The 27,615-nt window shown below is 39.3% G+C and overlaps 2 protein-coding genes across 4 annotated transcripts in view; one reads left to right on the top strand and one right to left on the bottom strand.

The window, feature by feature from the left end:
- The window catches only part of Fam151b (family with sequence similarity 151, member B), a 17,624-nt gene extending 5,812 nt beyond the window's left edge, over positions 1-11,812 (top strand). For all 3 annotated transcript variants that reach the window (XM_013015956.1, XM_013015955.1, XM_013015957.1), the window contains exons 4-6: positions 2,388-2,605; positions 5,835-5,970; positions 11,329-11,812. In XM_013015956.1, coding sequence (XP_012871410.1) covers positions 2,388-2,605; positions 5,835-5,970; positions 11,329-11,488 — 514 coding nt within the window. In that variant the 3' untranslated portion in view covers positions 11,489-11,812. The remainder of the gene's footprint in view (positions 1-2,387; positions 2,606-5,834; positions 5,971-11,328) is intronic.
- A 5,309-nt stretch (positions 11,813-17,121) lies between these two features.
- Positions 17,122-26,519, bottom strand: Ankrd34b (ankyrin repeat domain 34B). The gene is made up of 3 exons (XM_013015954.1): positions 26,444-26,519; positions 23,966-24,030; positions 17,122-18,773 (listed from the first exon to the last, which is right to left on the bottom strand). Exon 3 carries the CDS (start codon positions 18,748-18,750, stop codon positions 17,206-17,208), a length of 1,545 nt encoding a protein of 514 aa, XP_012871408.1. The 5' UTR covers positions 18,751-18,773; positions 23,966-24,030; positions 26,444-26,519; the 3' UTR covers positions 17,122-17,205.
- Between the last annotated feature and the right edge of the window lie 1,096 nt (positions 26,520-27,615).

Here is a 27,615-nt window from a genome sequence, read left to right as displayed (position 1 = left end):
CGGAAGTGGCGCTGTGGCTCAAGTGGTAGAGCACTAGCCTTGAGCTGAAGAGCTGAGGGACAGCGCCCAGGCCCAGAGTTCAGGCCCCACAACTGGACCCCCCCAAAAATGCTTCTTTTGTTGAAAAGCAATCTGTGAGGGAGAGAGTTGGGAGAACATTATTGAAGCAGTTAATATGATTTATTATATTTGTAAATAGAATTATGTAGAGTTTTTCAGTAACTAAAGTGTTCTTTAAAATATTGTTTTGGAAGTATTGATAGTGAAGTGTGACTAAATGTCATTTTCTTCACTCATAAATGAATATTATTTATAACTTGTATTTATAAGAATATACCAAGAAAGCTCACGATAAGCTTCATGAAGGCTGCCACTATTGAAATTCAGAATTGATGCTAAACCTACCTCATCTCTGAATCATATTTTAAATTTGAATTAACTCAAGAAAGTAATAAGGATTTAGAATCCTTATAGAATTAGTAAAGCAGTCCAGCCATTTGCTGTAGGACAAGCTATGTCAGTAAGCCTCGTTGTTGTTGGTGAATGAGGGTGTACAGAATCTTGAGTATACAGCAGTTCGTATTGATGGGGACTTGTGAGTTAAAGAACTGGCTTAAAATTATGAAGATTTTCCAGTGGCATCTGATTCAACTGTTTCATTGACAAAGAAACTTACTCCCCGAGAGGTTTTTTGAACTACCAAAGACAATAGCTAAGCTTTGCTGACTAAACTAGCACCAGCTCCTACGATTTTGGAAATATTTATTCCACCATGAAGTAGAGCATTTCATCAGCAGTAACTGGCAATTTCAAGTTTTAGACCTCCTTGCCTTTTTAAGAGCTCAATTTTTCTTGTTTACTGTTTCCCCTTAAATTGTTCCCTGGGATGTTTCCTTTGGCTCCCCACAGATTAGCTTGTTTATTCGTAAATGCTAGCAGCTACCACAAAAGAGCCAGGCTATTAAAAAATTAATCCTATTATTTGAAGGGGAATGACCAAAACAGCTGTAAGAACATGTATTATTTGTCAGACCATCTTCTAAAACCATTACATGGGTTTTTCATTTAATCTTCCTAACAACCCAGGATGTAGGTCATTGTTGTTATCCTCCTTTTCCACATAGGGAAATGGAGGCAGAGGGGGTCAGGTAGGCTGCTGGAGGTCATATGGTTAGTAATGGAGAGCTTCAACCTGGCTGGAGAGTGTAAGGGGAAGGAAGCTAAATAATATTCTAATCAAAATTTAGTTCTGGAGCTTGAATTCAGGACCTGGCTGCTGTCCTTGAGCTCTTTTGCTCAAGGCTAGTGCTCTACGACTTCAGCCACAGCTTCACCTCTGAACTTCTGATATTCATTTTTTGGGGGAGGTGGGGAGTGGTTCATTGGAGATAAGAGTATCACAGACTTTCCTACCCACGCTGGTTTTTAACTTTAATCCTGAGATCTGAGCCTCTGGAGTAGCTAGGTTTACAGGTGTAAGCCACCCATGCCTCGCTAATGCATGGTATTTAAATTTTTTATCTGGAGTTTTGGCAAGGAATTACTTTTCCATAATAAGTAATTTAAGTGACTTATTACAATTTTGAATATTATTTTTATTCTTTCATCCTAATTTCTAAATGAAATTCATAAGAAAGCGTGCTATTTTGGTCATTGTAGCTTTATAATGTTCTTTGAAGTCAGATAGTGTGATGCCTCCAGCTTTGCCCTTTTTGCTCAGGATTACAGGCTATTCTGGATTTTCTCTGTTCCATATGACTTGACATGAGAAATGACACATCTTATTTGGAGTTTACAAGCCCAGATTTAGGGCTTATTAATCTTCCATTTCAGAAGCAGAAGAGTAGAAGGAGGAAATATACCACATAGGAGCAGAGTGACAATGAGAAGCTAAGAACTAGAGTCTGGCTTCTCTGGTTTTAGTGTAGTACTTCATGGGATTGTTGATTTGACTTTGGAAGGTACACAAAAGGAGTAGAAAGAAGGACAAAAGCCCTGTTAGACATGTCCCATCTTGAAAAAGCGGAGGACTATGAGGGGGGCTGCTCATGTTCTCCCGAAGTCATCCCCATGATTCTTAGTCTTCCACCCCAGATGATCTACTAACTGTTTTACACTAGCCTAGTGAGGAGCTTCTGAACTTCCACTGGGTCTATATGTAATGGTACTATTTATAGATCTGTAGAACCTTAGCATTCCTTTCATGAATAATAAGTAGAAATCAATATTTTGAAATATAGTGTAGGTTAGCTTTTTCCTCTGCTATGATCCTTGATTTTATTTGTCAAATATTTTTGTATTATGCTATTATCATGAGAACATCAACACCAGTGGTCTAAAAGCCCTTTTACTGTGAGAATGTTTTGTTAACAGCCAACTGTTTTTAGTCTGGCAGCCGTGGAACCATCCATGATGCTGCTGGAAAAGGTGAAGAGATACCTGAAGTGTCCTGTGTGGATTAATGCTGATATTCTTCCGGGTCCAAATGGGAGTAGCAAGGTAGTAGATGCGAAACCATTTATAGACACCGTGACATCCTTCTTTCCAGATGTGACATTTTCCCTTGGTTGGACAACAGGCTGGCATCCTGAAAAAGTCAATGAAGGTGATTGATCATTCTAATAATGTGTTTAAAGTTAGTCAAATTAAAATATCCTCCAGTTATAAAAATAGTACCTTTAATACAAAGCCAATAAAAAAACAAACCCCTGCCAACAAAATCTAAGAGTCTAGTGCTGAGAAAGTCCTGACCCTTCATGTATGGGTTTGACCCTTCTTTCACAATGGCACCGTGCTCATTGGTTTCACTCTCTTCATCTGTCACCAAATGGAAATACTTGGTTGAAAAGTCTAGATTTACTGAAGTGAAGTTGCCTCTTTACATATTTTGAACAAGTCCTGAGTTGCTCTTGTGTTGTTGTTGAACCGTTGAACCATTTTAGTGCCTTCTTCACCCTCTCCCCCAATTATACTGTGAAGCAGACTCTATATTTTAGATAATGGATGCAAAAACTTTTCAGAAGTAAGAGTAATTGAAGAGCAAAAGTTCTGCCCTTTAGATATTAGAGGCACCTCCTTACGTTTCTTTGATTGGACAAGACATTGGGAAGCCTGGAGACACTTCTGGGGCTAGATTTGTTCTTTGCATTCGCATCCTGCTACAGGTAGACATGATCAGCTTCTTATTACACTCCCTTGGCTCATGTTTGTATTTTCTTTGCAAATCCTTAGGCAGTGATGTCTAGGTTAAACAGCCAGCAAACAACTCAGTGCCCTAGAACATTAGTTCACGTGGTAAAAGTAATAAAGTAGATAGCATTTGGAATCTATACAGGTTTTATCTATGGGCTTCAGCGCACTCCTTTTTTCTGTTTGAGGGCCTGGATCCTGTCCCTGAGCTTGTGTGTTCAAGGCCAGAGCTCTACCACTTAAGCCACATTTCTACCTCTGGCATTTTGGTGGTTAAGTGGAGATAAGATCCTCAGATCTCAGCCTTCTGTGTAGGTAGGATTATTGATGTGAGCTAGTCATTTTTAAATTAATTGGCTATTGCTTTGTATTATCATTATGTGTGTATGGGGGTGCTGAGGATTGAATTTATTGTCCTATTACTGAGTTGTTTCCTCAGTTCCATGTTCAGCATGAGGTTAGAGTAACTGCCACCTAGTGGGTAATGACACAGATTGTGACTTTCTTAGCCAATAATTGATACAATTGAGAGAAAAAAAACTATCCTAACTCAATTAAAAATTTCTAATCATTTAGGTTTTTATTATTTTCATTGAGGTAATACGTAATTTAAAATGCTGAAGAGTAGCACTGTTTGAAAAGAAATGTACTTACTTACGTAACTGTAACCCCTCTGTACATCACCTTACAGTAAAATAAAATTTTAAAAAATGCTTGAAGAAAATAAACTGAAAAGTATTTAGTACCTCTCTTGTGATTATAAACTCTATCTTGTCCCTGTGTAGTCTAACAAGGACTCTCCCCCAGGTTTGCACCTAGTAAACCATGTCTGCAACCAGAGTGTGCTCAAGTTCTTTTCCATCACTGTGTTCAACATTACCAACAAGTGCTTTATCCTGCTCTACTTCTTATGCTAAAGATTGTTAAAAAGAGTATGTATAGCTTTCTAACCATAGTATAGTTTCTGTTAGCAATCCCTTCTTCTAGTATTCTGTAATTTTGAAAACTTAAAGAAAAAAACATTTCCTTTTTATTTACCAGAAATTTACTTACTAAATTGAGATATTCACTGAGGATTTCTGCAAATCCTTCTTTACCTTCCACGACTTTTTACAACCCACTTTTGGTAGAGATTAGGGCGATACAAAATGAAACAGTGTTTAAATGCTATTTATACGCAACCAGTGCATTTTCTAGAATATCCCAACAAGATTTATAAAGTCAGTTTTACTTCTACTTCTACTATACATAAAATCTGTAAGTGATTTGGACTAGCCACAAAGAAAATTGAATTGAAGTCAGTTATCACTTAAACAGCTAATAAATACCTAGTAATCACTTTTTCTTGGAAAAGTTAACTAACACAAATAGAAAAATCTCCATTGATAGAGCATATTAATGATACAGAATTACCTAAGAGATGATACATACCTTAGAATCTTTCAGTAAAAATACTATCATATTTTTTTTATTTGAGAGATTAGAAGTTATTTATTTATTTTTGGTGCTGATACTAGAACTGGGCATTTTCACTCCCTGTTGGAGCTCTGCCGCTTGAACCACACCCCCACATAGCATTTTGCTAGTTATTTGGAGATAGAGTCTCTCAGACTTTTCTTCCCAGGCTGGCTTTGAACCTTGGTCCTCAGATTGCTGCTTCTTGAGTATCTAGTATTATAGACATAAGCCATTGATGCCTGACTTTGTGGGTTTTTCTTTTCTTTTCTTCTCTTTCTGTCTTTATGTACTTAAGAAAAAGATCTTAGCGATGAAGTAAATTAAAATTGTTTCAAATATGCTTTTTTTTACTTGAGAGATTAGTAAAACTTCCTTGGATTTTGTTTTCTATTTTTTGTTTTGTGCTGGAGATTGAACCCAAGCCTGACATATTTTAAGCTCATGTTCTATCATTGAGCTACACCTCTATCCCCTTAAAACCTCTTTAATGTTATAAGTTGTTGTGCTCTAGATTAATGTGGTATTTTTATTTATTTATTTATATTTTTGTTGGTCGTGGGGCTTAATCTCTGGGCTTGGGCACTGTCAGCTCAAGGCGAGCGCTCTACCACTTGAGCCACAGCGCCACTCCTGGTTTTCTGGTAGTTAATTGGAGATAAGAGACTCACAGACTTCCTGCTCAGGTGGGCTTTGAACCTTGATCCTCAGATCACAGCCTCCTGAGTAGCTAGGATTACAGGTGTGTGCCATTGGCGCCCGGCGATATGGTTTTTATATACATTTTCCACTACAGATATTTTCTTGGATAACCAAGTATGGGAGTGTGATTCTTAACAGAAAAATCATAAGTTTGAGGCTATTTGAGCTACATATTAAGAACCCTGTCTCTTAAACTTAAAACCTAAAACCATATTTGGTTGGGTTGGAGATATGACTTTGAGTTAGATAATTTGTTTGCCTTGAGTAAGACCCTAGGTACCTCCATCCTACCACACAATTAAAAAAATGTTCACTTGCATTGTGATATTTCAATTTACTCTGACTCCAAATGGAAAAACTTATAAATTTTCTATTCATTTACCTGTAAATTTGCAATAGATTTATCTATTTGAGCTAATTGATTTTTTATTTAATTGACTTCTAAGATTTTAATTAGAAATCTTCATTTTTTTTCTCTTTCATTTCAGGGTACAGTTGGACAATGGTGAAAGAGATGGAATATATATGCAGTGGACTCAGTCAGCCCGTAACATTCCCTGTCAGGGCAGCATTAGTCAGGCAGTCCTGTTCTCAGTTACTTTGGCTATTAACGAAATCAAACAGGTATGTATTAGTTTAGCAAGGTAAAGTGTGCAAGGTGTGCAAGTGAGTATGTGTGAGAATCAACTGAGCTTGAAAATCATAGGACAGTGTGTATGAGAAGAAAAGGAAATGGAAAAGGTTGTGTATATGCACAGATTCCCCCAGCAGATGGAAGCTCTGTGGACTTTCTCTTACTTAACAGCTAGGCTTTTAACCTGTTTCATACAAAAGGTTGTATATGAAATAGATGCTCCCCAAGGCTATCATCTTGCTTTATTATTACACAGTCACAAACTGTTAAAAGGGGATAAATTAGTTTCTCTCTTAATTAATTTCATTTCAGAAATCTTTTTCATACAAAGTTTTATTAAAATTCCCTTTTTTCTTTCTCTTTTCCTTCTTGGATGGATCTCTATATTGCATATATTGGGTGTATTAATCCCCGAAAGTTTATTCACAATTTTTCCTTGTTTTTATCCCCTTTTTTTTTCTTTTCTATGTATACAATTTCAAATAAACTCTTTGAGTTTATGGAGTATTTTTTCTGCTTGAGTCTGTTGCTCATTGTTGTATTTTTCATGACATTATATTCTTTAGTTCCAGGATTTCTGTTGGGTTCTTGTTTTATGATTTGTCTCTATTATATTTATTTTTTATTTTTTTGGGGGTCCGGTTGTGGGGCCTGAACTCTGGACCTGGGCGCTGTCCCTCAGCTCTTCAGCTCAAGGCTTAGCACTCTACCACTTGAGCCACAGCACCACTTCTGGCTTTTTTCTTTTTTGCTTATGTGGTGCTGAGGAATCGAACCCAGGGCCTCATGCATGCAAGGCAAGCGCTCTACCACTGAGCCACCTTCCCAGCCCCTCTATTGTATTTCTAATTTTGTTCATATGTTGATTTCCTGATTTCATTCTCTTATAGCTTCCTGAGCATCTTTTAGAACAGTGTTTTTACATTCACAGATATATCATAGTTTTTTCATTTCTTCTATGTTGTTTAGAACAGAATTATTGTGAGCAGAGCACTGGTTGCTCATACCTGTAATCCTAGCTACTCAGGAGGTTGAGAGCCAGAGATCAAAGCCAACCCAGGTAGAAAAGTCCATGATACTCTCCAAAATAACCAGCAAAGAAGTGTGGCTCAAGTGACAAAGCCACTAGCTGAGCCAGGTTAGGCCAGTATGATACCCTGAATTTAGAAAACTGTAAGGAGAATAGCAGTAACAGTAGCAGCAGGAGGAAGAGGAGAAGGAGGAGGAAGAGTGGAGGAGGGGAAAGGGAAGAAAGTAGAGGAAAGAAGGAAGGAAGGAAGGCAGGCAGGCAAATAAGGAAGGAAGGAAGGAAGGGAGGGAGGAAAGAAGGAAGGAAGGAAGGAAGGAAGGCAATTACTGAGTTCCTTTGATAGAGTTATATTGTCAAATTTCAACTCTACTGAGCGTTTTAGATGGAAAGACCTTCCCAAGTCAAACTGTGTCAAGATTCTGTGGCTCTTCCATAACTGTTCTCTGGATGCACATACTTTACCCATCTTATTTCTTCTTTTGTGCTTTCTCTTAAGCTTGGACAGCCAGGCTGAGGGCTGGAAACCTCCTATTTATTTTCCTTCTTGTAGTGCTCTAAAGCAGTGAAGCATATTTTCCAAATTCAGAAGAATCAATCTGGCTATTTGTGCTCATGCATGATCTACAGAGGCTTGAGTGTGCCATCTGTGAGGATGCCATGGACGAAGGCGTCACAGAGTACTGGTTGTAATCATGGGCCTGTAGAGCATCCACAGGTATCCATCCTCCAAGGCTTGTAAGCAGAGATCTTGGAAGTCTGTGACATGATTAACGGGAACTACCCCCACTTCATTGAGTTCCATGGATTGATTGCTTTGAGCCCTCACCTCTTCTTCCTCCTAGTTGCCCTCAGACTTGATCAGATTCCCTCAGTATCCTGGGTAAGCTGAAAATGAATCAGATTTCTTGACCATCATCCCACAAGTTTAGGGAAACTGAGAATTCATTATGTTTCTACTTTCCCACATGGGAAAAATCAGATGGCAAGGAGGTCTCTTGCACCCTAACTGGATTACACTGGGAGAATGGGGTGTGGATAAAGTGAAACTGTTCTTTTTCACATTTCTCTAGTGTCTCCTTAATACTTTTTTCCATGGGTCATTGCCAAAAATCATTGTTTCTCTAGGAGGATGAGAGCTGAAAACTATTATGTGTGCTCGTGTAACTCATTGAAGATGACAGTCGTGCCCACATCTAGCTTCATGTAGAGTTGGGGAATGTAGTTTCTATTTTGTATGACATTTATGTCTAGAAAAGAATTCAGAGGTTTATTAAGTAAAAAGGAGAATGGATATTGAACAAAGCTGCCAGTTTCTGTCACACAGTTATATATACTGTTATTTAAATAAGAAATTGGTTCAAAAACCCAAAAGACTAAAGGATCATGCTGTGAAAAATCCTTTCTTCCATCTACCCAGTCTTCCTGACCAATCTTGCTAACCACAGTTGTCAGTTTCTTGTTATTTTATTTATTTATTTTTTTGGTCAGTCGTGGGGCTTGAACTCTGGGTTGGGCGCTGTCCCTGCGCTCTTCAGCTCAAGGCGAGCGCTCTACTGCTTGAGCTACAGCACCACTTCCTGTTTCCTAGTGGTTTATTGGAGATAAGAGTCTCACGGTCTCTCCTGCCCAGGCTTGCTTTGAACCATGATCCTCAGATCTCAGCCTCCTGAGTAGCTAGGATTGCAGGCATGAGCCACCGGTGCCCAGCTAACAGTTGTCAGTTTCTTATTAACCTGTTATTAGCTTCTTTGTAAATATAAGTGGATATGTAAATATAGATTCTTATTTTCCCTCCTTGTAAAACAAAATATCCATTGTATACAGCTAGCTTATTAAGGTAAGAGGACAAGAGATGAGAAGTGAGGGAGAAGAGAGGTTGTGCTGGAGCAGGGACACAGAGGTCCCTCCTGAGGTGTTGTTTTGTGTTTGGGTTAACTGACTTATTCTTGATGATAACTTATATAACTTATGTATGTTTTTTGGACAGTAAGAAGCTTTAAAATGTAGGTAGATAATTTATTTGAATGAACATAATTTAAGATACTCTTTAGCAATTTTGTTTTTTCATTTTTATTTAAGTTCAGTGGGGGGGGGGAATATGAAATGAGGCAAGCTAACACTGGAAAGCTCTTCTTTTAACCACGATGATCATATCTGTGTCTTTTTATAAGTCTTGTCACCATGGTGCCCAGATAAATTAATAGATTCCATTCTAGCATGAAATATAGGCTTCAAAGAGAATTTTCACTTTTCCTTTCCTCTATGATCTGTGTGGTACTTTAAAATTATTTCTGGTAGTGGCGCCGTAGCTCAAGTGGTAGAGCGCTCGCTTTGAGTTGAAGAGCTGAGGGACAACGCCCAGGCCCAGAGTTCAAGCCCCACGACTGACAAAAAAAAAAAAAAACTATATAAAATTATTTCTGGTTTGTTATATACTACTGCTGTGGCAAAATCCAAAGTACTTTCCTTTGTTATATATCGAAAATGGTGTAACTGTTCACGAGGGCAGGAATATGTCAGTGTAACAAGACCATATGCCCAATTACACAGCTATTTCTTATGGGTAGTAGAAGAAATGCTTTGGGGATTACCTCCTCCCTTCCTCCAAATTATGACAAATTTATGGGGAAAATAAATATGAAACTTCTTAGGGCTTTGCTTTTCCATAGACTCTAATGTAACCATATGACTGAAAGAAATTATTATTGTTGTTGTTGTTGTTGTTTTACTAGTCCTGGGGCTTGAACTCAGGGCCTGGGTGCTGTCCCTGAAGCTCTTTTGCTCAAGTCTAGGACTCCACCACTTGAGCCACAGCTCCACTGCTGGCTTTTTAGTAGTTCATCGGAGATAAGAATCTCATGTATTTTCCTGCCTGGCTGGCTTTGTAGCTGAGATTACAGGTGTGAGCCACCAGGACCTGGCTAAGAAATGGATATAGGGTAGAAATGACATTTTGATTACAGTATTCCTAAATCCATAAAATGTTGCATATGTTATTGTTCTTTAACTTAAGAATTGGTTGTAAATTTATTCTTTCTAATATTCTTAATGACATCCCTTGATGTGTTATCATCTCATACAAAAATCTCCCAGAGATAGCAGGGCCATCAAAAGTGACTATGGATGTTGACAATGGTAGTGATATCCTGGTCCCTTCACATTCTGCTGTTAATGCTTTCCCCTCATACAGACTACTGAATAAACCCAGGTTACAGCTCTCATTTTTTTGCGTATGTGCCAGTCCTGGAGCTTGAACTTGGCCTGAGCACTGTCCCTGAGCTCTTTTGCTCAAGGCTAGTGCTGTAGCACTTGAGCCTCAACTCTACTTCCAGCTTTTTGATGGTTAATTGGAGATAAGAGTCCACAGACTTGCTTTCCTGGGTTGGTTTCTAACTGCAATCCTCAGATCTCAGCCTCCTGAGTAGCTAGGATTACAGGTGTGAGCCAATTGGGCCCAGTAACAGCTGTATTTTTTTAATCTTTTTTTTTTTTTTTAAATCAGTCCTGGGGCTTGAACTTTGAGCCTGGGCATTGTCCCTGAGCTCTTCAGCTCAAAGTGAGGGTCTACCACTTGAGCCACAGCACCACTTCCAGTTTTCTGGTGGTTTATTGGAGATAAGAGTCTCATGGACTTTCCTGCCCAGGGTGGCTTTGAACTGCAGTCCTCAGATCTCAGCCTCTTGAATAGCTAGGATTACAGGCATAAGCCACCAGTGCCTGGCTTAACAGCTGTAATTTTGACATTAGGTAACACAGTCCCTTCAGTTCCTTTTTCCAAAATTTGACATATTTTTATTTATTTATTTATTGTGTTACTAGTCTGAGTTTCTAAAAGCCATGTAAGGACTGGGATATAGCTCAGTGGCAAAGCACTTGCCTAGCAAGTGCAATGTCCTGGATTCAGTCCCCAATACCAAAACAGAAAAGATATATATATATATATATATACACATATATATATGTGTATATATCTGTGTATATATATGTATATGTATATTTGGCTTTATATATATATATATATATATATGCAGTTTAAAAACCCAAACAAAAAAAATCCATGTAGTATTTCTGTAATTCAAATATAGTTGTTATGCAATTTTGACAAACACCGGTGTTAAATTTTTTAAATCTCTAGTCTCTTTGTTGTTGATGAAGGAATGAAATAGGAAAGTATAGTTATACTATTGCTAATTAACTTAAGTTTGTGTATGTTTGGTATAGAAACAAATATGTATTTTTAGACTTAGAATCACTTGCCATTGTTTTTTACCAAAAAAAAAATGGCTTTTAACTACATAGTTCTCTTATTTTAATACAGGTACAGCCTGACTATTTGGACTGGAAAAACTGATAACTATCCCACTGAAGATTTGCTTTATATTAGAGAACACTTTAATAAAAATCAAGTTTTCTATGACATTTTGGAACCACAAAATCAAGAATTTAAACAAGCCATTGGAATCAAAGTTAATTTCTGAGAAAATTTGTCTACATTACTTCCTGTTATCATATCCATATGTGCTTTATTTTTGCAGTTATTTGACAAAGGTGAAAGGGACAATTTCATTTTAGTATTTTAACAGCTGCCATAAAATCATTTTTTTAGTTACAGTAAAAATACTTAACTTGGGATAATGTTGCATGTCTGCAATTCCAGCGTTTGGAAGGCTGAGGCAGATGGCTATATAGTGAAGGTTTGTCTTAAAAGAACAACAACAACAAAACCTCTATGAGTTTTCTCCTAATGACCATGCATTAATTTTGTGAAAAGACCGGAATAAATAAATTGCAATTTGGTGATATTTGACCCTCTATTCTTTAACCCTAAATAGTTTGTTTTTTTGTTTTCACTGGTCCCAAGGCTTGAACTCTGGGCCTGGGTTTCTCCCTGAGCTTCTTTTGTTCAAGGCTAGCATTCTACCATTTGAACCACAGCCCCACTTCTAGCTTTTAGTCATAATTGGAGATATGAGTCACATGGACCTTTTGGCCCAGGCTGACATCCAACTGTGATCCTTAGATTTCAGCCTCCTGAATAGCTAGGTTTACAGGTGTGACCCACCAGCACTTGGCTATTTTTTAAATGTTATGTTTAAAAAATCTTGTTGTGCACTGATGACTTACACCTATAATCCTATCTACTCAAGAGTCTGCTGGAAACTCAGGCAAATCTACAAGATTTTTGGAAATCAGATATCTGGAACTGGAGTTGTGGCACAAGTGGTAGAGTGCCAACAATGAGTAAAAAGTTGAATGAGAGTGTGAGGCCTTGAATTCAAGTCTAGTACCAGCACATACACATAAAAAAAGAGAAAAGAAAAATTGTTTTATGTTGAGATATCTATGAGTCTAATGTTACTTAGGTTAAGGTTTAGAGGTACACTTGTAAACTGTTCTTAGGAACATAAACAATTATGAAATTTATTCTGTTGAATAGCAAATTTGAATGATTATTCAGGGGGAAAAGCAATCTTTTTTTTTTGCGGGGGCGGGGGGGGGGTCCGGTTGTGGGGCCTGAACTCTGGGCCTGGGCATGTCACTCAGCTCTTCAGCTCAAGGCTAGCACTCTCCCACTTGAGCCACAGCGCCACTTCTGGCTTTTTTCTTTTTGCTTATGTGGTGCTGAGGAATCAAACCCAGGGCATCAGACATGCAAGGCAAGCGCTCTACCACTGAACCACCTTCCCAGCCCCATGGGAAAAGCAATCTTTATCCCTACTAATCCTCACACAGGTGGTGGTAAGCAGGAAGGGAACCCTTGAACTATGGAAAGTGAATCAAATCCATCAGGTATACTTGTGGGGAGTGGCCTTGCAGGCAGAAAAGGTACACCAGCCAGGTGGGAAAGAGCCTTTGTCTTGACATGGTCAAAACAAAATATGAGGTGCCAAACTATGAAGCAAGGGATAGATTTCCACACTAAATTCATACCTTTCCTCTTAGTCAGTGGGAGCCATGGCACTATTTTGAGGAGAAAAGGTTAACCATCAGGAAAGTGTAACAATGGGTTACAAAGGCAGGAAGAAGACAGAAGCCAATCAAAAAAGTAGGACTTCTTAAAATGAAAGAAGAAAACCTTTAAGTAGTATGGTAACAAAAGGAGATGAAGAAGCAGAGAGGGAAATTAAAAAGGAAGTCTTGTAGGAGTTTCAAAGCAAGACAAATGAGTATGGAAGAGCGGGGGAGGGATCTAGGATTCTTAGCTTGGATGACAGCAGGCCAGATAAAGTCACTGAGCCCAAACAGGATGAGAAAGAGGTTAGGCACGGCTTTATTTCCCCCCACTGGTTCGTTGATATTGCTACCCCATACCAACTAACAAAGATAAAGCCATCTATCTGACATTGGACTTAACCTACTATATTAAGAAAGATGTTCTATTTTTTATTTAATCCTGCCAGTTTCTTAAAAATCAACTATCCTTACTCCTCCACAAAATGCAGTTACTTCTATTTTACTACATATTTCAACTATTTGCTAATCTTATACATTAGGACCACCCACACAGCACCATCATCAGAGTGGAAAGAAAGCATGCAGCATGTGGCTCTCAAGGAGGGCTCCCTTTCTTCTCCCTTCTGCTCTCTGGTAGCACCCAGCCCACTAACCCTGGTGACTGAGTTGTGCTCACTATAGTTGGTGTTGTAGATCAAAGCTAGTAATTGCTCCCTATCTTCATGAACATGAATACAAAGGTAGAGTTATAGCTCTTGAAATCCTGAAATCCCAAAGCCTATTTTCAACAATATGTTATTTACTTTTTGTGACTGGACAAAAATACCTGACAAAAACAGAAGAATTTATTTTGGCTCATGGTTTCAGAGGGTTCTGTCCATAGTTGATTAGCTCCATGGTTTTGGGTAGAATAATCAAGAGAAGCTGGGGATGGATGAACTTCTTCACCTCACTAAATACAGGATACAGAAGGGGGAATCTAAGGGGAAAGGGACCAGGGACAAGATGCCCCATAAACTCCCCCCTCCAAGTAGCTGATTTCTTCCAGCTTGATGCCACCTCCTAAAGTCTCCAGAACTTCCCAAAACAGTGCCACTTGCTGGAGATCAAGCATCCTCCTGGTCTTGTGGGGACATTCCAATTTTTCAAACCATAGCAACCTTTCTTTTCAACCTGCAGAATCTAGAAGTATTAATATATAAATAAAGCCATCTCTAAATGACTCCTGCCATGGATCACTATTATCTATGTTCTTGGAAATCTTGGTCTCCAGTAACTAAAAATGGTACCTATAAAAGTTAATGAAGTTTCACTAAAGTTAAATCATATTGTTACATGATATTATAATTTAACCTAAGACCAGATTAAACACACACACACATGACTCTGTTATAAGCATCTGTGATTCAGCTTTGGCACATTAACATATATTTCACTTAATGGAGTGTAAAGTCCCATAGAATGGCCTTAGAACCAAATTCCAACAATCATGGCACTGAAAATATTCTTAGGTTTGCTAGCAAGTTAAAAAAAATAGTATTGAGTTTTTCCTAGCTTTCTTTAACAAATGTAGCACAATTTTTATGTTCAAACCTTTGCTCTCAGCACTTAAGAAATAAAAAAACAATAATCAGCAATAGTCAAAATGATTTTTTAAATCTTTATTGGTACTGTCTTCTTTATGAACTAATCTATTTACATGTTCTTCCAAACTATGCCCTTACAATGTAAAGTCAAGTACTTAACTCGATATTAAAACTCGCAAAAAGCAGTTAGCTACTTATAAACATCAGGTACAATTTTAAGTTCTGAATAAAAAAAATTTCTAATGTAATGAATGCTTTGTCAAAATATTAACTGGAAAAGCCTCTAATTTTTAAAATAAAGTCACAGTAAATAATTACTACGTACACAACAACTTGCTTTTATGACATTACTGAGAAGAGCACTGTGCCCAGCATTAGGCTCTTTTCTCTATTTCTAGAATGCAAATAAAGTTGTCTGTGACAATTATCAGGTTAATACCTTTACATTTTTAGTTGGATTTGATCTTTGTTTAGAGCTGCTAGTCTGAAATAAGTCTTTGTATAAACACCGTACTTGGAAGCCATGAAGATATAGTCATTTTTTGAATATTTTATAATAGTATTTATTTTGTTATTAACAGGTGCTAGAATACTAAGGTGATTGGAATGTCACACTAAGGAAATTACTTTATCCTTATTGTATGGATGTCTAATAACTACCTATTTGAAATAAAAAGATATTAATACTGACCGAATGCTTAATACATTTTAGGATTACATTTATGCTTTTTAAAAAATAATTTTAGCTAATCTAATCTAGTAACTTTTCTTTTAAAATGAAGCAAGCATTTAGATTTATGATAAATCCCAAACTTTTTTCTTTTAAATGTTGTTTCCCCATTTGATTACTTCTTTTTGGAAGACAGGAATAGTAAGTGAAAAGGATGCCTTTTAATTTTTGTATTATCTTGTTATTGGAAAGATATGTGTAATAAAAGATATGGATGAAGCCAGGTGTTGGTGGCTCATAATTGTAATTCCAGTTACTCAGGAGGCTGAAATCTGAAGGTCAAGATTTAAAGACAGCCTCAGCAGACAAATATAAGAGACTCTTATCTCCATCTAATCATCCAAAAGCTGGAAGTGGAGGTATGGCTCAAGTGGTAGAGTGCCAATCTTGAGTATAACAGTTACGGGTAAGTTCGAGGCCCTAAATTTAAGTCCCAATACTGGCACACACACATACACACACATACACACACACACACTCACACTCACACATACACACACTAAAAAAAAACATGGAGGAAGAAAAATTCTCTAAGCTAACATTATATGGTAAGTTTGTTTAAAAAGACAAAATGAAAGCCAGGTGCCAGTGGTTCACATCTGTAATCCTAGCTACTCAGGGGTCTGAGATCTGAGGATTGTGGTTTGAAGCCAGCCCAGGGAGATCCATGTGGCTCATCTCCAATTAACTTTGAAGCCAGAAGTGCAGCTGTGGCTCAAGTGGTAGAAAGCTAGCCTTGAGCAAAAGAAGCTCAGGGACAGCACCCAGGCTCTGAGTTCAAGCCCCATGACCAACATAAAAACAAAATGGGGTAGGTGAATGAAGAAAGGAAGGGGGCAGGGAGAATGAAATCATAATGCATGATTGATGAAACTAGGAAAATTGAGGGGAGGGGTTAGATTGGGAGGCATTTGGGGAGAATGATGAAAGGGGTGACATTGATCAAGATGCACTGTATTTTTAAACTGACTGTTGGAGCTGGGAATGTGGCTTAGTGGTAGAGTGCTTGCCTAGCATGTATGAAGCCCTGGGTTCAATTCCTCAGTACCACATAAACAGAAAAAGCCAGAAGTGGTGCTGTGGCTTAAGTGTTAGCCTTGAGCAAAAGAAGCTCAGGGATGGTACCCAGGCCCTGAATTTAAGCCCCAGGACTGGCAATAAAATAAAAAATAAAAATAAATAAACTGACATGTTGAAGAATAACCTTTTTGTACCACTACTTAAAGATAATAAGAATATAATTAAAAATAACATTTAAATTTTTTTTAAAAAAAATGCAAAAAGTGGCCCAGAAAACTCAACAGACTATTAGTACTTTATGACTCTGTCCTACCAGCTCTACCTTGGTTTAGCTGGCAGCAAGAATAATGGTTGCCCATTCTAATGACAGTGGCTGGCCTTTATAAATTAGATTGTTGCCTACCTGCGGTCACTATTTTGTTTTAATTTATATTTTTTGGCTTATACATATTGATGTCAAAGTATTTTGTAGCTATCAGTGTTCTCTTTTATGCTTTTGGTACTATGGACAATTGCAACTAGTTTGTGATTAATTTACTGAGATGAAAATTTATAAAATCACTGACATGAGAACATGATGTTCTCATAACACTTTAAGCCAATCTAAAATTAAATTTTTTTTCTAACATAAATTACTATCTTTCTTTACCAATATTTCTTTAAGTGGAAAACCACAGGGAGGTTTTGAGGGGGGGGGAAGCTTTCATTTTGTTTGAAAGAATTCTTTTAGCAGAAACTGTGTATTACTGGTGTGTTCACTATGCCTAATATGAAACACATTGTATTTTGATCCACCTAACAATGTTGACCAACTAATTACAAGACCTTAAAAGGAGAGGGACTTAGATTTCATCTCCAAGTCTATGTTTTTCTGATATAGACATTTGTGTTTTCTAGCCATCTCTTAAAAATTTACTAATTGCTTAATTTGTTCTGTCTGCAATGACTGTCTCCTTAACAACATTTTTTTGCTTTTGTATTCTTTAGGGAAAATAGGAACAGTTGGCATAAGCACTTTTTGACCACAAGACAGAAGGCTGCAAATCTTGTTGCTGACATTGATATCTGCAATGGGAGGGTGAGGATTTACATTTAAAGGTGGCAGAAACCCAGGTCTGTTCTGCACAATACTATGATCAAAAGAAAAAGCTCCAGAACCACGCCTTTCTAAAATTGCATGATTTCTCCTGCTCAAGGAAGCTGGTGGGATATTCTCCAACAATTCTTTGGATCCTGACAACAGAGAAGGAGATGGTGAGAAGATTTTTTTCTTTCCTGTAACTGTTTTGCCATCTTCTCCTGTTGGAGGGGTTAGACCCTCTGAGAGCTGGGAATCAGAGCTGTAGTGATTAGCACCAGAGTTTCTTTTCTGAACTATACTTTTCAAGGTGGATGCAAATACTGTCTGGTTCTCATCTGGATCCTGGTCAACAGGGATTTCAATACATGGCTGATTTCCTTCCGGAAACAAAGACTGGAAGTTTATTTCATCATATGACATCTTCCTTGAGTTGGCCTGATCAAAGGCTCTGAGTAAATATGCAGTGTCTTTTACATCAATGCTTTGGTGTCTAGTGATGAATCTCTTGGAAAGTGCCAGTGCATTGGTTTTGTAGGATAATTCTTCCTCTGGAGTAATATCTTGGAGCTCTTCTTGCAAAGAGGCCACTCTATTTTGGTGCTTTAATGATGGTGGAGTCTTGATCCAGACTGGGTTCTGGGATACCTTGGGTCCATTAGAAGCCATTGCAGGTTTCCTTACAGGGGAGCCTGGGTCCCAGGTGTCGTCACTGCTTCTGGAGGACTCCCGATCTTTAAAGCCAAAAAGTGTCAGGTCAGTTTCAGAAGAGGGCGAAAGTGGCGACGAGGCTGTTTTGATGTCTATCTCTGATGGAGTAGTGCAGGTGGCTGGGGAGTGACCCCCATCAATATCTGCAGGAGGCATATTTAGGTACTGTTGAGTAGTATGCCTCCCAGAGGGGGATTTTGCCGTCGTTATGATGATGACCTCTTTCCCTTTCGCCTTGCAAGCACTAAGGAGAACATTCAGGGTCTCTCTGTCTTCTGCATTTATGGCATAAATCAGAGCTGAGTAACCAGAATGGTCTTGCAAGCTGAGGTCAGCTCCACTCTTGAGGAGCAAAGAAACCACTTCTGGACCAGCTTTTTCCAAGCAAGCATGCATTAGTGCCGTTTTCCCAGATTTGTCCTGGATGTTGGGATCAGCATTGTTCTCTAACAGGTATTTAACCATCTTGGCTTTACTGACACTCTGGTGATCAACATGTTTGGTCCTACATGCAATCATTAGAGGTGTTTCCCCTCGATCATTGCTCTCATTGATGTAAGCACCACCTTCTAACAAAAGTCTCGTGAGGCGAAGGCGGCTCTGATGGACTGCTTTGATCAAGGAATTCCCATCACTTGAAATTTCTGTACTTTCATCCATCCTCAAAAGTCAGAAATCAATACCTGGTTATCAAAGAAGATGAAGACCAAAAGGTGAGCCAAAACCAGCATCCCAACTTAAATTTATTTTGCTACTTAAAATTTCTGAAATGTGCAGATATAAATGGGCTATGCTATCAATACTTGTGGAGGAAAGATAGGAATTGCAAAATGAAAGAAATACAGGATAGCAATGACCTTCAAGGAATTACAACTAATATGAAATTTTAGTTATTGTAATTTGAAAGTGTAAATTTTCAAAATCTTTCTTGAATATTTATGATTTAGCTGTAACATTGTACTTTCCAAAATATCACATTAAACAATAATATATGGATTTTCTATCTGTGAGAAATAGCTCCACTTCTGGCTTTTTGATGTTTAACTGGAATAACAGTCTCATGAATTTAATACCTGGGCAGGCTTTGAACTGCAATCCCCTAGCCACTCAGCTTTTGAGTAGCTAGGATTACAGGCGTGAGTCACTGGTGTCCAGCAACTAAAGAATACTTTAAAGAATATCAGCCCACAAAGACAAAAAAGGAGAGAGAACAGCAACACATTTTGAAAGCCAAACAAGCCAATGGTAACTGATTTAACCTAAGAAAGCTGCACCTCATGTCAATGGGGGTAAGAGCTAGGAACTAAACCCAGGCCCAGTACAGAATTCTCAAAATATGTAGCCTCAGGAAGTTATAGAACTGAGATTAGGGTGGGGGGTGAAGACTTAAGCAAAGATTAGGAGGGTCTGGTGAAAAGCTGTTAGAAGCACAAAGGCTGTGCTAATTGAAGTATAATCTACCTTGGGCCAGCAGCAGAAAGTGGCTGAAAGCAGACAATCTTAGGCTCCAGCCCTGAGCCACTGAATCATAGCCTAAATTTTGCCTGGCTGCAAATTTGAGAAGTGCTACCATGGTGGTTCCTCCATCACTAATCCCTGACAGGCAGACCCTAAGGGATGTCCAGAGATTTGTTCTCAAAAAAAGATGAAATAGTAGGTGTCTGGACTGGAGATGCTCTTCTCTTTGGAGCAAAAGCTGGGGAGAGAGGAAAGGGTGGGGTTGGCAATTGTTTGTATGCTGACCATTACCTAAAAGGACTCACAACCCACTTCCCTCAGCTACCCTACAAGATGGTTGGCAGCCTACCTTACCTCCTGGGCAAAAATTGCTATACTCTTCTCTCAAGACTAGGACCTGCCTAAGAGAAAGCACATAAGGTACTGAGCTCACATGTCACCAGATCACTGCACAATAATGATGATTACAGGTGACAAGCCTCACCTGTAGGCTCTGGGACTCTTACCATCTTTTCAGACCCAACTCTTTGTCTATGAATAGTCCAAACAACAACAACAAAAAAAAAACAGGAAACAACCAGAAGGCCTCTTACATTAAAACAGAAACCAAAACAAGTAGGAAAAGTAACTTGGAGGAAACAGGTTGTAGTTAGGAAAATGAAAACTTCACTCAGTGAGATGTTGTAAGCATGAAACAAGAGTAAGAAGATTCTTTGACAAAGTGTTATTCAGAAAATACACGAAGAACTCTCAAAAGGAAAGCGTATAATACAAAACGGCAAAACTCAATAGAAGAGTTGGATGACAACGTGATAAAATCTCTAACATACTTAAGCAAAAGAATAACAAAAATGGGGGCTGGGAAGGTAGCTCAGTGGTAGAGTGCTTTCCTTGCATGCATGAGGCCCTGGATTTGATTCCTCAGCACCACATAAGCAGAAAAAGCTAGAAGTGGCGCTGTGGCTCAAATGGTAGAGTGCTAGCCTTGAGCTGAAGGGCTGAGGGACAGCGCCCAGGCCCTGAGTTCAGGCCCCATGACCAGCAAAAAAAAAAAAAAAAAAAGAAAGAAAACAAAAATGACGACAACAACAACAAAAAAACGACAGCACCAGGCTAGGAACTCCAACATTCAAATAGAAGTTCCAGTAAGGAAAAAAAAAAAATAGGAAAAAGAGATAGCAAGAGAAGGATAAAATTTCTAGGACAGGCGATGGTAAGTGTCTCACACCTGTAATCCCAGCAACTTTGGCTAAGATCAGGAGAGTTGTGCTTCATAGAAGAGTGGGCAAAAAGTCCTCCACCTCATCTCAACATGTGATAACATGCAGCTGGCATCTCAGCTACAGCGGGAAGTATAAACTAAGAAGTTCATGGTCCAGAATTGCCTGGGAAAAAAAGCAAAACTGCATCTAAAAAATAAACCAGAGCCAGGCACTGGTGGCTCACACTTGTAATCCTAGCTACTCAGGAGGCTGAGAGGACGGCAAGTTGAAGGTAGCCTGGGCAGGAAAGTCCTTAAGAGTCTTACCTCCAATTATTCACAGAAAAAGCCAGAAGTGATATTGTGGCTCAAGTGGTAGAGTGCTAGACTTGATCAAAAGTTTGCCCAGGATTGGCAAAAATAAATAAACCAGTGCAAAAAGGGCTAGAGAGTAGTTGAGTGCTTGCCTAGCAAAAGTGTGAGGCCGAGTTCAAATCTCAGTACTGTAAAGAAGAAGGAAAAGGAAAGAAGTGAGGAAGGAAAAGAGGGAGGAAGGGAGGAAGGAAAGGAGGGAGGGAAGAAGGAAGGTAGGAAGGGAGAAAGGGAGGAAGCAACAAGGGAGGGAGGAGGGAAGGGAGGGAGGGAAAAAAATTTATAGCTGAGCATGCTGGTGCATCTTAGCACGGACGGGAGATTGAGAGTTTGAGACCAGCCTGGACTACAAAGACCCTGCTTAAAAAAAATTCTAGATTCGCAGATATGAGTTACCAAATTGAAAAGGCCTAATTACAATATAGCCCAATGAATGATATTGACCTTGACACATGCTTGTGAATTTCCAGAACAGAGAACAGAAAAGATTACATGGACTTGTATGAGTAGGTCAGGAAGGCGCTTCAGGGTATGGAGATAAGTCACATATGAACTGATCAAGAATTGGTACAGGGGCTGGGAAGTTGGCTCAGTGGTAGAGCGCTTGCCTTGCATGCCTGAGGCCCTGGGTTCAATTCCTCAGCACCACATAAGCAAAAAGAAAAAAGCCGGAAGTGGCACTGTGGCTCAAGTGGTAGAGCACTAGCCTTGAGCTGAAGGGCTGAGGGACAGCGCCCAGGACCAGAGTTCAGGCCCCACAACCGGACCAAAAAAAAAAAAAAAAAGAATTGGCACAGATGCAGATATGGGAACAACAACAATGGAACATAATGGAGAAATGTCTTTAAAAATATGAAGAAAAAATTATCCTAAGCTTTGAAGTATACTTTAGCCAAACTATCAAGCAAGAATTAACTGGAGATATACTCTATCAGGATGAAATAGTAAACAAGTAAACATGAAAATGACAGAAGACAGATCTTTAGAGAAGAGATGTGCTCAACACCTCCCCTGCGGCCCCGCGCGCTGTCCCCCCCCCCCCGAAAAATGCTAAAGAGCTGTCTATGGTACACACAGACATCCTCTCTAGGATCCACCTGCCATTTTACCATGTACCACCTGAGAGCCTGCCTACCCATCAGTTCTGGTTTCTACTTGCTGTGTCAAGATACACCTCTGCTTTCTCCTTGTCCTGCTATCTGTGTGTAGGCTGACAGTGCTCACTTCTGCTCTTCCCATTCACCATGTTCTGACGTCTGGGAGAAGTCCTGGGCTCAAGAGAAGGAGGGAACAGCCCTCTCCCTTTGCATCCTAGGACTCACTGCTGATCTTGAGGTCATCTTGTTAGTGCTCAGGGATGCTGAGCATTCTTCATTTGTTTCTTTTGTGCCTTTCACCCAATTAAGTAATTATGCTATTTAGGGGCCATTTATAAGTAGAAAATAAGAAGGAAAGGGGTGGGACTCAGGAGAACAAGGCAAGTCGGGAGGGACATTGAGCTTCACATAATGTTCTGTCTCTCAACTTAGACAGTATATATAAATATATAAGGGTGTCTGCTTTTTATTCTTTAACTAGTATTTATTTTAAGCCAGGCACTGGTGGCTCACACCTGTAGTCCTAGCTACTCAGGAGGCTGAGTTCTGAGGATCATGGTTCAAAGCCAGCCCAGGCAGGAAAATCTGTGAGACTCTTATCTCCAGTAAATTACTAGAAAACCAGAAGTGGCACTGTGGTTCAAGCAGTAGAGCACTTGCCTTGAGCTGAAGAGCGCTAAGATAGCACCCAAGCCCAGAGTTCAAGCCCCATGACTGACCCCCCCCAAAAATAGTATACATTTCACATAATCTTCTGTATAATACTGTTCTCATTTATTTATTGCAAATAGAACATGTATAAGAAAAAGAGCATATGTGAACATATAACATTATTAGAATTTAGTCATAATAAATTTTGTTTATATTTGTATATATACAAATAATGTATTTAGAGTTGAATTATTATTATTATTATTATTATTATTATTGTGCTGGAGCTTGAACTCAGGGCTATGAATGCTTAGCTTGCTTGCTCAGCTGGCACTCTACCACTTGGGCCATGTCCCCAGGCTTGCTTTTTGCTGGTTATGTGGAGGCATGGTCTCATGAACTTTTCTGCTGGGACTGGCTTTTTTTTGGTCAGTTGTGGAGCTTGAACTCTGGGCCTGTGCGCTGACCCTGTGCTCTTCAGCTCAAGGCATTCACTCTACCATTTGAGCTACAATGCCACTTCCAGGGTTTTTTTTTTTTGTTTTTTTTTGGGGGGGGATCCAGTCGTGGGGCTTGAACTCTGGGCCTGGGCGCTGTCCCTCAGCTCTTCAGCTCAAGGCTAGCAGTCTACCACTTGAGCCACAGCACCCACTTCTGGTGCTGAGGAATCGAACCTAGGGCCTCATGCATGCAAGGCAAGTGTTCTACCACTGAGCCACCTTCCCAGTCCCTACTTCCAGTTTTTTGAGTGGTTAATTGGAGATAAGAATCTCATGGACTTTCCTTCCCAGGCTGGCTTTGAACTGTGATCCTCAGATCTCAGCCTCCTGAGTAGCTAAGATTACAGGTGTGAGCCACTGGTGCTTGGCTGCTGAAACTAGCTTTAAACCATAGCAGCAGAAGGTATTATTGACTGTATTCATGCCTAAATATTTCATCTGAGTACTGTGAATTCCTAAAAGGTGGTATTCCACTTGGTTATCATTCATGATGCAAAAACAAAGGTCAATTATTCAATAAACATGTCCCTAAACAAGTGGCAGTGAGTGCTTGGATATTATGCCCTCCCATTGTTACATGCCAGACCTAAACATACCAGTAATGCAGGAAGGCAGGAATTAAGAATCTGTTAGCAATCTGGTTCCAACTCAGAGCTCTATTCTGGAAACAAAGCATTTCAAAAGAGCCCATGTGAGACAATGAGTACAAAAGAAACCTCTTAGCATTTGTTCACAAACAAACGGTTTTGATATGGCTAAGAAATTTGCAGGAGTAAGTTGGAACATAATAGCAAATACAGAAATACACTTGGTAACTGCAGTCCAAGAAATATACTTCCAATTATTAAAACATACACACACACACACACACACACACACACACACGTTAAAAAAAAACTTGGACGTAAGCATATTATAATCTCCTATACTTCTATAGTTTGGAAAGTCTTTTTTTTTTTTTTTTTTTGTAGGTCATGGGGCCTGAACTCTGGGGTCTGAGCACTGTCCCTCAGCTCTTTAGCTCAAGGCTAGTGCTATACCACTTGAGCCACAGTGCCACTTCCAGGTTTTTCTGCTTATGTGATGCTGAGGAAATGAACCCAGGGCCTCGAGCATGCAAGGTAAGCACTCTACCACTGAGCCACCTTCCCAAACCCTATTTGGAAAGTCTTTTACTTGTTTTAGAAGAACTTTTGGGGGAGCTATCAGACTTTTTACCCACTCTCATATAAAGGATCTTCTCCACAACACTAGACCTGGGTACTTCCTAGAATCACGAAAGAGAAGAATAGCTAGCAATGTGCTGGTGATGGGATGCCTGAATCTGGTATTGGAGTCAGGATACCTAGACAGGATGACCTAGGATCATTTTCCATAGGCCCTCTGAGTCCTGTGGAAAGGAGAATGCTGTGACTCCAGAGTCTCAGAGAAGCTGAGCAGCACCCCAACTGGATGTCCATGTATATAATGGCAGACTCTCTCCCTAGAGGCCTGGAGTGTTGTCTTGAAAACATGATGCCATGATGTTTGTTATTTCTTCTTTATCTATCTATCTATCTATCTGAACTCTTGGCCTGGGCGCTTTCCCTGCATTCTTGAGCTCAAGGAGAGAGCTTTACTGCTTAAGCCACACCACCACTTCTGTTTTTCTAGTATTTTATTGGCGATAAGAGTCTCATGAAGTTTCTTATCCAGGCTGGCTTTGAATCGTGATCCTCAGATCTCAGCCTCCTGAGTATCTAGGATTACAGGCATGAGCCACCGACACCTGGAGCTTTTCTTATTTTTTAACAGACAGTGCCATGCTATGTTTCCAGGCTAGCCCTGGGCTAAAGCTATCTTCCTGCTTTAGCCTCCTGAGAAGCTGGGATTATAGAAACATGTCATTGCATTTTCTATCATGGCTATTAAAGCCACTTGGTTTGTTCCCACTTAGTACGATTCTGTTGTTACTTAAACAATAAAACGTGCAGAGAAAAAAAGTTGTTAAATACTTTATCCTCCAAATGCATAATACATGTATGGGTTCCTAGTGTTCATTGTATAATCTGTGCCTTACTGGAATATTTCCTGTGTTTTTAGTCCTTTATCTTCTTTCAGGTAGTTCTTTTATCTTGCTTTATCCATTTATACACCAAAAGTGCCAACATTTAAGCCTGACTTATATTTCACTATGTTTGATGTGACTACTTCCCTGCCTTGAATGTTCTTTCATCCTGTCTCCGCCTGTGAGAAGCATCCTGCCTGAACACCCAGAACTGGTGTCATATTAGCGTCCAATCAATCCCTTTGTTACATTTTAGACAATTCTGAGGTTCAGGTACCCCTTTCATATATATAATCAACTGGAAAGAGCTCAGGGTCAGATAGAGCTAGATTTCAATTGTGATTCTCCTTCTTACTAGATGCTTATAGTATGTCTGGTTAAGTCTTAGCCTCTCAGATTGAGTTCATCTCCTGTGCGATGACAATTGTATATCACTCATTCCATGCAAACGTGAAAATGAAATTGTATAATGTTAGAAGGAGACGTTTTTCTGTTGTATCTTCTGCTCACTATTTTTTAATGTATCTCAAAATTTAGCCTTCTTTTATTTTGATCACATCTCAAATCTGTAGCCTATTTAAGCAACAGCTAAAATGTTGAAAAAATGTTTAGAATCTATAATAATAGTTGGTAAAGCATGCAAGGAATTTAATAAGTGGGCAATGTCCTTTATGTATGTACATTTTCCAAATACCATTATTTCAGCATCATTGTAAGATCTTAATTATTAACCATATTAATCTTTAACAAAACAAAGATTGATTCTCTGGACAAATGGATCAGAAAGGCTCCAGACTTGCAGACAGAATGCTGAAAATGAGGACTAAGAGCCTGTGGGCTGAACAGTACTATCCCTTGCTCTGTCCTGCTACTGGGAGACTGGGAGCCAGAAAAAAAAAAGTAAAAACATTGCATTTAGAATTTTGTGCCCTAGTAAAAATATCTGTTGATAAATGAAGCAATTCAAACCATAATGACACATACCCTTTGAAGCAGACACCCACTCCAAACAGAAATAGAAAATTACCTGAAAACATGATTCCAGATTTCATAGTTTACTTTAGTCTCTTCTCTCCCCTTAGATGAGGTTTTCTACCACCAGCTGTCAGTTCCTACCAAGGAAATCAAAGCTATTCAGACTCATATAAACACCAACGATTTGTTACGCGCATTTGGAGTCTAGTTTTTTAATTCCTTGTTAAGAAATCTTTACAGTGTTCAGTTTATCACATTTCACTGATTATGAGTTTGTAAAAACATCTGGAGTGGATCCTTTGCACAGCAACTGGGTATGTGTCTGTTTGCAGAGTCTGACCAGCAGTGAGTGCTTGGTGGAGGGCGTAGAGAGCCTGGTCATTCACATGGCCCCCATTTTGTGAAGCTGAGGAGACTGAGGAGGGAAAGCCCCTCATCTTACTCACTTGCCACGGGTTTAAATGAAAGGTTCTGTGCTTTTACCTTAATACCTCCATGGTAGTGAGAATGTGGGCTGAAGTGCTTTGAAAGCCATCTTGGAGGTGACAGGCAGGAATTTTCCTGCAGTTATATTTTTTTCTCCCCATTTCTGCCTTTACTAATATCTCTAAGGAGGATCCATGCTCCCTCCCATAAAATGAGTGGTTTGGCCATGGTAGAGGAGGGCCTGCTTGAAGATGGGGGGCACCATAAATGGGTGTTAAGCTCAGAACTCACTCCTTTTCCCTGTCCCTAGTCACTGGCATTCTACATTCCGTGCAAGAGGCATCAGGAACCTGGCTTCGCTCTCTCACTTTCTCTTCAAGTTATCAACATATGAGAAGTCATTCTAAACTAGAAATAATATCTACTTTGTAGCAGATGATTGTGAGGATTTTTACAAAACCTACATACACACTTGCTACTTAGGAATTCAATAGATATCAGTTTCCAAATATAAATCAGCAAGTAAGAGTTCCTGCCTATGTGTTCCATCTCTGGGCTTGGTGGGATCTGACAATGAAAGGCCAAGTTTAATACATCAATGGCTTCTCCATCCTAAGGATCACATGAGCCTGTTGCATAGATTCCTCATTCCGGCCCTATCCGCAGTCAACCTCTGTCTCCAGCTTACATAGATTTGTCTCCATCTTCACCCCGGGATGGTTTGATGCTTAACTTACCTAGTGGAGAGAAGAGCCAGGTCAGTTGCCATATCCCAGAGAAGGGTTAAGGGAGCTCTCA

This window comes from Dipodomys ordii, unplaced genomic scaffold, assembly GCF_000151885.1.
Source record: "Dipodomys ordii isolate 6190 unplaced genomic scaffold, Dord_2.0 Scaffold28, whole genome shotgun sequence".
NCBI lineage: Eukaryota > Metazoa > Chordata > Mammalia > Rodentia > Heteromyidae > Dipodomys > Dipodomys ordii.
Note: the sequence above shows the minus strand (reverse complement) of the source record. Positions and strands in the feature narration are given on the sequence as shown.

Coding starts and splice junctions, on each gene's coding strand:
- Ankrd34b (XM_013015954.1), bottom strand. CDS start 18,750: ATGGATGAAAGTACAGAAATTTCAAGTGATGGGAATTCCTTGATCAAA.